General features: G+C 57.2%; 1 protein-coding gene across 1 annotated transcript in view; it reads left to right on the top strand.

The window, feature by feature from the left end:
* Positions 1–9573, top strand: part of CREB3L2 (cAMP responsive element binding protein 3-like 2) — an 82982-nt gene extending 73409 nt beyond the window's left edge. The window contains exons 7-12 of the mRNA XM_006887151.1: positions 465–523; positions 1843–1911; positions 6455–6554; positions 6834–6960; positions 8333–8549; positions 9501–9573. Of these exons, the coding sequence (XP_006887213.1) occupies positions 465–523; positions 1843–1911; positions 6455–6554; positions 6834–6960; positions 8333–8549; positions 9501–9573 (645 nt within the window). The remainder of the gene's footprint in view (positions 1–464; positions 524–1842; positions 1912–6454; positions 6555–6833; positions 6961–8332; positions 8550–9500) is intronic.
* Positions 9574–10475: the final 902 nt, after the last annotated feature.

Here is a 10475-nt window from a genome sequence, read left to right as displayed (position 1 = left end):
TGTGTGTGTGTGGTGTGTGTGTGTGTGTGTGTGTGTGTGTGTGTGTGTACTGTCACATCAGATCTGCCCCTACTTCTCTAGCAGACCATCTGGTGGATCTGAACCGCGTACCTCTGGAATTGCAACATGTCCCTCTTTTTAAAAAGCCTTCTTTGCGGTGTTTTCTGTCATTCTCTTTGTAAATCTGCCCTTTGCTCATCTGAGAGCAACAGTGTCATCAAATCACACAGCAGCAATGGCACGTGCTGGTCACAGAACCGCGTGTGGTTCATCGTAACTCACGGGGCCGCAGGCTGGGCCGTGATGTAGGTCGGTGCCGGGTGGCCAGGCTGTGCCCTGAGCGGGTAGTGGATGTGGGACGTGGTGCCTGGGCGGACTTGCTCTCAGTCCTCTTTTATGAAGATCTATCTGGTTTACTGACCCAGCTGCGAGCTAATCCTTCTGTTTATTCCACTTTATCTCAGATTTCCGCTCAGGAAAGTAGGCGGAAGAAGAAGGAATACATGGACAGCCTGGAGAAAAAGTGAGCCTCCTGGCAGGCGGGCGGTTGTGGGGTGTGGGGTGAGCCCCGTCCCTCCCCACTTGGGCTCCCTGTCCCTGGGCCCCTCTGCGTATCCGCTGTGCGCGCCTGCCCCCTGGTGGCTCTTTGGAGGAAATGCGCATAAGTGTGCCACATTCAGCTAGACGTCCGAATTGCACTTGGTACAGTGGTTCAAATGCTTGACTGTTACTTTCGCAGTTGTTAGTTTGACTCCTCCAGCTGCTCCCTGAGAGAACAATGAGACAGCTCGCTTCTGTGAGGCCTTGGAGCCTTGGAGAGCCACTGGGCAGTTCCGCTCTGTCCTGTCGGGTCACCGAGTCCCAAGTCCTTTCCGACCCTCACACAGGCTCTTGGGGTTCTCTGACAGAGGGGCTGCTATAGTCTCTACCTTCCTGCTCCCACCCCCGCCATGCGCAAGAATGCCTCTTCTGTCCTCCATACCTTCTCTCCAGAGTCTCCAGGTGGTGCAAACGGTTCACACACTCAGGGCTGACCGGCCCCTCAGAGGAAGGGCCTGGCCATCCCCATCCCCACATCAACTTCTGAAATGCTGTGGTGTCCACTCTGCCATCTGGTCCTCTGTGACTATAGGGGGGTTTCTGAGACTAAATCTTTGCGCAAGCAGACTAGCTCAGCTTTCTCCTGCAGAACAGCCGGTAGGTTTGAACTTCCAACCTTTTAGTTAGCAGCCAAACTCGGCCGTGAGCAGAGGCAGCAGGTAAAGTGAGCCCAGGCCTCCGCTGACCCTGGCAGGCGAGGTTCTTGCTTTTGCAGCAGCCTTGGAAAAACGTGCTTTACTTTATGTTAAGGCTGGTCTCGGAGTGGAGTTGGAAATACGCACATTAAAGGACAATTTTGTCCTAGAAAAGAACCTCGTGTGACCCTGAAAGTGACAGTGTGGGGCACATGGGCTTTGTACTGTAGTCTTGTTTGAGATCCCCCCCCATCCTTATCCCAGACCTCATGGCTCCTAACAGCCCTTCCTCCAGAGAGCAGGCCAAAGTCCCCAGACCCCCGTGGTGTAGAGGGGGCGAGTGAGGGGCACTAGGTGAAGGACGGCATCTGCAGCCCTGGCCAGGTGATGTCCTGTGCCGCCCTGCTCCTTCGCCACCTCTCGGAGTTCTCACTGGTCAGGGCTCTCTCTTTGGTCTCCTCGCCCTTCATCCGCTTCGAGTTGGGCCAGCTCTTTCCCCCCTTCCGAGATGGACCCCTCTTCTTTCTTGGTCCCCATCCCTCCAGCCCCACACCTGGCCAGATGTGCTCTGTGAGGGCAGCTAACTTTCTTTCTCACTCCTTTCCAGAGTGGAGTCTTGTTCAACTGAGAACGTGGAGCTTCGGAAGAAGGTGGAGGTTCTGGAGAACACCAATAGGTGAGCGTGGCTGGAGTGTAAGGTGTCTGTGGAAGGGGGGGCCTGTGTTAGGACTACAGGTGGAGGGGAGTGGGAAGACCCCATGGGGCTGCTGTGATGCCTGGTGGTCAGGACAGCACCACCCACCCCGCTCCCCAGCTACATGTGCACAGGGTCACACGAGTACATCCGTGTGTACACAGACTGTTATGTGCAGACGTGTGCACACACATTTATTAAGGAAAAACAGACTCTCTGGTGGCTTAGTGGTAAGAAACTCCATTGCCAACACAAAGGCCGAGAGTGAATCCACCAGCGGTTCCGAGGGAGATGGGCAGCCCTCCTGTGTGATTTACGGCCGCTGTAGAACTCACTAGAGGGTCAGTTGTGGGTCGATTCTGATGACATTCAACAACAAGAAGGAAAAAGAGGTAAATTGTGTCTGATTGCACATCTCTCATGGGAAGCAGCTGTGGGAAGGGTGGCCCCCCACACCATCAGCCCTCTGTAGAGATGGGCTCACACATTTCAGTTTCCCTGGGACCTCACCCTTCCTGCCCCTTACAGAGACCAGGGGTGCCCAGGGGCTCCAGAAGGCCACAGCAAACGCCAGCACTGGGTGTCAGCCCGTCCCCTGACCCTAGAGCCCAGCATAGGAGCCCATCACTAGGTTCTGCCTGGACAAGTGCAGGTGGCGGGTTGGTTCAGGCCTCAGGCTCAGCCTCTGAGAACCCACAGACGGAGCCATGTGTTGATGTGCGCACCTGTGCGTGCTGTGCTCACAGGTGCAGGTCCGGGCAGCCAGCAGAGGAAATAGTTCTCTTTCAGACCTCAGATCAGAGGCAAATCAGGATTTTGCAAATGTCGAGGGATCACTGTCTGCTGAGAACTCTCTGTTGGTACATCTCCGTGGTTTGTTCAGGCAGCTGATCTAAGTGGGAACAAAGCCTTGAGCCCCCAGCTGTCCTCCGCCATCGTGGGAGGGTGTGCCCCCCCCCCCCCCGAGCTGGCTGTGCTGCGTGGACAGACTCCCAAGGGGACAAGGGGACGTGGTCGGCACAGCCCTGAGGTCATGTCTGCTGGTTGTTAGAGGCTGGACAGCAGAGCGGCCTGCCTGGTCCTACACTCTCCATCACGTCTGCGTCCAGAGTCTGACCCTGCCCGCTGGAGAGTCTCCTGGCCCAGCATGTACATAGCACAGTGGTCTCTTCTGTTCCATTGGGCTTCTCACTGGTTAAGGTTTTGGAAGTAGATCACCAGGCCTTTCTTCCTAGTGTTTTACTTGGATTCCCCACTGAAACCTGTCCAGTGGTGACTCTGCTGGGACTTGGAACACTGGTGGCAAAGACCCCAGCATCCGAGTCGTGGACAGGCCTTTGTGGTAGGACAGATGGACAGGATGGAAGTCCAGGCCGTGTTCAAGGACATCCCAGACTCCTGGCTTCACTGCCCGCCTCTGACCCTTCATCTTCCGAGGCCTCCATCCTTCTGGCTGCACCAGCCTAGGGGTCTTCTGTGGGGGGTCCCCACGCTCCCGAGTGGGCAGGCCCAGCCATAAGCAGGATGGGGAGACAGCCTTTGGGGAGAGGGGGGAGAGAGGGATGTGTCTTCCGGCTCTGCTGTGAGGCCTCCGCTCTGCCACACGGGGGCAGCAGAGGCACAGCTGTGCTGTGGACAGTGGGGTCAGCACTGCTCCTGTGAGAGGCCAGCTTCCCTGCAGCCCAGTGTTAATCCCAAAAACCACCCAAGTTGTAGAAGCTCTTTGTGAATAGAAATCGGGAAGTAGAGCTCAAGAAGGAGGGGAGAAAAAGTCCGAGTCCTTTCACTGGGAAGTGTCTTTCCGGTTTGGAATATTGTCTGTGGAGTCCCTCGTGACACAGATAGTGTCTGTTGAAAAGCTGAAAAGTTGGAGAGGTTCCTTCGGAAGAAAGGCCTGGTGATGTTCTGAAAATCTGTTAGTGAAGCCCTGTGAGCACAGTTTGGCCCCTGCACACGGGGGGCTTGTGAGCCCGTCAGCATGACAGCCTCTGGTCTGGTTTTGTAAACTTTATCATGTGCGTTGTGGCTTAGTGCTAAAAAGCTGCACTGCCCGGCAGAGGACCATGGTTCGAATCCACCAGCTGCTCTGTGGGAGAAAGATGGGCAGACTCCTCCTGTGAGATTTACCGCCTGTGAAAACTCACTGGACGGTCAGCTATGGGTCAGTTCCAACTTGACAACACACAACAACAACAACAACAACAATTACTCTTGTTGAGGGGTATCTCACTTAACAGAACATCCTGGATGTGCTTTCGTGTCAGGAAGCCGGTCACAGTCAGGGTTTGATAGTGGCGGTCATCTCGGGGACACTGGCTGGCAGCAGGCACCCCGGCTCCACGTCCTGTCAGATGCTGCTCTCTGTTTAAATAACTGTCACTGCTGTCTCAATGTGTCGTTAGTTATAAAACACAGTCTGTGAGGATGTGGGATCCTGAGCTTGGAAGTGCCTGTTTGTCTTGTGTCTGTCCTAAGCGTCCACATCGATGCTCTTCCGTCCTGTTTACTGACTGAGGGGCCTTTCCCAAGGCGTCGAGCCTGCTTGGACGTCGTTTGAGGTGGGGGGACAGTCCTTGGAACAGCACTGAGAAGTCGTCCAGATGGTACAGGGTGGGACAGGGTTCACTTCTGTTGGTCTTAGGGTCCACTTGACAGTCCGTAAAAACCACCACCAGCCTAGTGGCAGGAATTGTTCTGCTCTGTGCATGGAGGGTACACACCTCTCTGTCCAGGTGATCAGCTTCACCAGCCAGCTGAGACCTGGTCCAGGTGGTGGAGCAGGCTGGGCCGGGAGCTGTGTGCACCAAGCGGTGAGAGGATTCTGAAGCCACACCTGGCTTGAGAGGGCGCCAGCGGGCACAGGTGCTGGGCACCTGATGGGCAGTTGGCCTGGGAATGGGGGAGGAAAGGGGCCTGGAGGGTGTGGTGTGGGACCGCGTGGAGATGTACCACTCCTGTGCATCTCCTTGCTGTCATCCCAGGGAGACGCCCATAATGCCCCTCTTCGACCCTCGTGTGAATCTGTAGAGGGTGCTCCCCACTCACCGCTGTGTGTACTAAACACCGAGGGTGAGACCTCTACAGAGGGGAGGGGGAGAGTCCCCGGACCCGCGAAGGCAGCAGAGTGGTGTTTGTTAGCTTTTTATTGACTTGCATGGAAGTCTTCAGGGTGAAATGGTTTTCTGCTCCACAGTCTCCACCCCTTTTGTTGGTGACATTTGATTGTAATCTCCACAGTGTAACAGCTGTGCCCACTGCGTTTGCTGTTTGTTGGCTGCTGGTTCCTGCCCCATCTTTCCCTCTGAGCTTCTCCCTGGGCGGACACTGCCCTTCGGTCTTGTGTGGTTGGTGGTTTTTAGGAGCGTGTTCCTCCCTTGCTGGACTGTCTTGTTGTTTGGCTTAAAGTGAGGTATGGGCGTGATTTCAGTTCTAGGCGTGAGGCGTATATAAGGGTCATGGTCTCACAGGCCCACCAGTCTGTCTGACCCGGAAGACTGATCTCTGTCACGTTTCAGTCAGCAGTGGGAGCGGGGCACCATCTAGTTCTGGTCTCAAGGTTGTGCGGACTGAAGGTCACGTGGTCCGTTAGCCCTCTGGACTCGGCCTTGAGTCTTCACTCTCTGCTCCTCCCGTGAGAGGACTGTAGATGCACTTGACTTGAGTGGGTTTGGGGCGACGTCTTTACCTTCTGCTTTGTAGCCGTGTGATGTGGGGACGTGAATTCTCTCCATCTCTGTGGTGGAGCTCGACCAGTGGTCCTGAGTGTCTGTGCGTCCTGTATGCACTTCAGGGTTGCCAATGCTGTCAGCTCACGGGTCTGTTTAGACTATGGGGACGCGTGAGCAGACTCACTTCCCGAGGGCCTTTCCCCAGCATTCCTGGGTGAAGCGGGTCTGTGGGGTTCAGGGGATGTGGTCCCCCTCACAGCATCACTGCAGTCCCCCTTTACCAGCCCAGAGAGGAGCAGCAGGAGCAGACAGGTCAGGGAGTCCCTGCCACGTTCACCCCTACATCCGTCTAACACCGTGTTAGAGCCTGTGTCCATGCACCTGGCAGGAGGAGTGGACGCCTAGAAATCAGGACCGTGTGCACCTGTGGTGCTCTCAGGACAGGAGCTTCCAGGGCGTGGGATAGCAGGTCAAGTGCTAGGCTGCTCATTCAGTGATTCAAGTCCACCAGCTGCTCCTCCAGAGAGAGGTGGGCAGTCGTCTTCTGCTGAGGTTTACAGCCACAGGACCATGATGCAGGAGCACCAGGCATCAGAACAGATTTGAGGCAGTGGACTGGGTTTCGAGGCAGTTTTCACCACCAAGTAGCACCTTCCACCCACCCCCCACTGGACAGCCTCTGGGCCCCCCATCCGGACGCTCAGCCCTCTGACCACTCCTGGTACCCACTAGACCTGCTCCTCTTTTTCTGCACCAGTTCCTGTTTCATGCCAGTGGGTGAATTTGAACCAGCAAACTTCCCCTTACCATCTGTGCTGCCAGAGCCCTCACTGTGGTTCCCTCTGTTGTGTCTGCAGGACCCTTCTTCAGCAGCTGCAGAAGCTCCAGACCTTGGTCATGGGCAAGGTTTCCAGGACCTGCAAGCTCGCCGGCACACAGACCAGTACATGCCTCATGGTGAGTTTCCCAGGCCAGCACGAGTGTCACCACCCCAGAACCAGCCTGCTGAGTCTCAGCGCCCTGGCGGGATAGCAGAGCCCAGACCAGCTCTGAAGCTGGCATCTGCCACAGTCGTGCCAGGCACTGTGTGGATGCAGCGCACTGGCCTGAGTGGGCAGGGGCTGTGGGGGATAGTGGGGAGGTGTGGGGGCTGTGGGCTGCACGGGGGCTGGAGCTAGAGGCTGTGTTGGGGGCGGGGGTTGCCAGCCCTCCTCACGCATCCCCTCTCTCATCCAGGTCGTAGCGCTCTGCTTTGCCGTGGCATTCGGCAGCATTTTCCAGGGCTCTGGACCCTACCCTTCTGCCACCAAGATGGCCCTGCCCAGCGAGGCCTCTGCATCGGAGCAGTACACAGCCTCTGTTGGTGAGCGGCCTTGCGGCTTTCTGAATGGGAACTCTGCGAAGGGGATGTGTAGGGGTGGGGGCTTGGTACCAGGCTGCTGGCATCCCTGAGTTGGTGCCCCCACTTACTGGGGGGAGCTACCTTAGAGTAGTCTAGAACTCCAAGGAACAGTTTGCAAACAGCTGCTGTGGACTCTGTCCTTGACTGCTCTGACCACTGTCCCGAGAGCTCTGATGTGGGGAAGGGCATGGACTCGGGTAGACATGGGGCATCAGACTTTCCCAGGTATTGTAAGAACTCTGTGCTTCCACTGACACTTGGGATTGTGGGTTTCCAGAGTGAGGAGTCTAAAATCCAAATGAAGAGTAATCTGTCTTCAGAAGTGTTGCTCCTGAGATTTCAAGCATCTAGAGATTCAGGTGTCAGGTAGGAGAGCTCTCACCTGGGCCAGGTGTCAAGGAGGAGATACACTCTTCCCACTTCCCCCTTGGGACTCCTGTTTCCATTCGTCCTTCCCTGCTCTGCCCTGCCGTCTGAAGTGGCTTTTTGGCCAGTTCCTCACCATTTCCACTTCCATGTATTGAAAAGCCTGTCCTGAGGTGAGAGTACCTCCACTCGGACCTGACGGCTCACCTCCAGGCGTCTGACTGTGGTCTCAGGCTAGGTGGTCTGAGCGGCACCTTGCTCGCGGGTGTCGCTGCTTGCTTGTGTGCAGGTTTGTCTGCTATTTGGCTGAGAGGTGACCTGTGGGAGGGCTCCTTCCAGGAGGGAGGTGCCCGGGAAGAGGTGCGCTCACTGCAGTCAGGAAGTGGTCAGCGTGGCGTCTTCCTGTTCCTCTCCCGGTGCTGTGTGCTCAGCGCGTGTTTTGAACAGACACTGAGATGCTGAGGTCTTTAAGGAAAGCCTGGCATAGTTGACACCCTCATTTGGGGTCACAGTGACCCCTGTGGGGCTTCTGTCCCATGTCTGGACATTGGTGAGGGGCATGGCTCACCTCGGGTCACCGTGTCCCTTCTCTGTCGCCTGTATTGGACGTTGGTGAGAGGTGAGGTGTACTGTGGGTCACGGTGTCCCTTCTCTGTCCTGTGTTTGGACATTGATGAGGGGCATAGCTTGCCCTGGGTCAGTGTCCCTGCTCAGTCCCGTGTCTGAACATTGGTGAGAGGCATGACTTTCCTTGGGTTACAGTGTCCCTGTTCAGTCCCCTGTGTCTGGACTTTAATGAGGGACATCGATCACTCTGGGTCACAGTGTCCCTCTTTGTCCCGTGTCTGGACATTGGTGAGGGGCATGGCTCGCCGTGATCACTGTGTCCCTCCTCTATCCCCTGTGTCTGGACATTGGTGAGGGACATGGCTCACCTTGGGTCACAGTGTCCCTCCTCTGTCCCCAGTGAGGTCCAGGAACCTTCTGATCTACGAGGAGCACTCTCCCCTAGAGGACCCGCCCAGTGCAGCCTCGCCGGGGGAGCTGGGGCCCTGGGACAGGGGCTCCTCCTTGTTCCGGGCCTCGGGGCTGGAGTCCAGTCCAGACATGAACCTTCCACCATTCGTCTTGTCGAATGAGACCAGCCTGGACAAGGCCATGTTCCTGCAGCTCCAGCAGCACCTGTGAGTGACCCTGCTGTCCCCTGGGTACCGAGAGGGCTGTGGGTGGTCACACTGGAGCAGGAGGCAGACTTGTAGCTGAGGAGTCCACGTTACGTGTCACTGAGGCCCTGGCCGGTGCCCATCTGCCCGTGAAAGGGTCAGCAGTCCACACCCCCCAGGTGCCTCAGAAGGAAGACCTGGTGACCTGTGTCCTCAGAGACCCTGCGGGTCAGTTCCCTGTGTTCATGGGCAGCAAGCCCACAGCAAGTGACCTGGAACTGACCAGACAGCAGCTGGCCACGACATGCGACGGAACAGCATTGCTCATCTCTGCCCTCAAGTCTGCCGCTCACCAGGCCCACCGGCGGGTTTCCGGGACTGAGAGTCGTCTCTCAGAGCGTCTGGTGGATTCGAACTGCCAGGACCGCACGGCCTTTGGGTCAGCAGGCGGCTCTCTATGGACTTGACCACCAGGGCTCCTGCTGGAACAGGGCAGGGCTCTGAGTTCATGCCCTGCTGGTCGTGCATCGGTGTTACTGCGTGTCCCCGCTGGGTGCATGGGCCCGGCCCACCTGAGGCCTGGCTGATGATTCTCAAGTTTATTCTAATGTCAAGTTAATTCCTTGTTTGTGTGCATTGGTGGCTGTCCTGGGGCAGAGGTCAGACCCTGTCCCTCTGCTGACCCTCCTCCTGGGGTCCGGCACAGGCCCTGTGTGCCCGGTTCACAGCACCTTGGACCAAACCTATTTCCAGTGCCCTGGTTAGTATTCCGTTTTAGGTGCCTTTGGGTGGGGTCCAGTTCAGAATGTGGGTGAGGAAATGCAGGACAGGGGACACAGGGGACGGAGAATTGCTGCCAGGAGGGACAGGGACAAGGGACACAGCGGGCAGCGCACACAGTGGCCACAGAGGAAGAGTGTCACAGTGCGGGTCACCAATAGGTGACCTTCCCCTCTCTCTCCACCTCCACAGGGTCAGCTCCAAACTGGAGGGCAACGACACCCTGAAGGTCCAGCTGGACCGGACAGTGAATGCCACCTTCTGAAGAGGCCGCCTCTCCTCTCAGCTCCACACCCTCATCACCAGACACCTCTGTTGTTAGCTTTTCCCTTCCTGCTGTCCGAATGTGGCGAAGGTTGAGATGGACGCGAGGCTGTGGACAGGAGGGGCTGGATCTCCTCGGGCAGTGCGGGCATCCTGCCCAGGGCCAGGTCCTGCCCCCTCGGCCAGGAGCCACCACCCTGCCCATCCCTCACCTTACGTTGCCGCAGGAAGTCATCCGAGGGTGGATGTGGGCGGGCTTGCTCCCACTGTCATGCCAAAGACAGGACGCTGCCCGGTCCTCGCCTGCGGGAAGAAGAGGGGACTGTGGTTCATTGAGGCTGCAGATCCCATACAGACTGTGTGCCCTCAGGATGGGGCGCTGACCACTGTCCCTCTCCCTGCCACAGCTCCCCTGCAGTGCCCTCCTGACCGCTGTCTCCACCCCTGCCCTGGACCCACTGCAGTGCTGTGCCTCACACCGGGCAGCAGGTGGCCGGCATCTGAGGCCTCACACGCAATGCCTGCGGACATAGACCCTTCTCCCAGCAGACCTGCCCTTCTCCAAGAGCCCACCCCCGTGCCCCCAGCTTCTCCCGTTTGTAAATAGTATTTATTAGCTTTTTGGCTGCCCGCCAACTCCACACTGACGGTGGTGTCCCTGCTGACAGTCACGTTTCTGTGCTGATGGACATGCCCCCTCTGATGGTCATGTCCACAGTGATGCCCACACTGACAGTGATGTCCACGTGGACAGTCACTCCCCAGACTTATGGTCACATCCACCCTGGTGGTCATGCCCATGCTAATGGTCATGTCCACGGTGACATTGATGTCCATGCAGAGGACGACATCCCACGCTGACTCATGTCCCCACGCTGACAGTGATGCCCTGTCACCCTCAGG

Source organism: Elephantulus edwardii, unplaced genomic scaffold (genome assembly GCF_000299155.1).
Source record: "Elephantulus edwardii isolate Elephantulus edwardi_28Jun2011 unplaced genomic scaffold, EleEdw1.0 scaffold00055, whole genome shotgun sequence".
In the NCBI taxonomy this organism is placed as follows: domain Eukaryota; kingdom Metazoa; phylum Chordata; class Mammalia; order Macroscelidea; family Macroscelididae; genus Elephantulus; species Elephantulus edwardii.
Note: the sequence above shows the minus strand (reverse complement) of the source record. Positions and strands in the feature narration are given on the sequence as shown.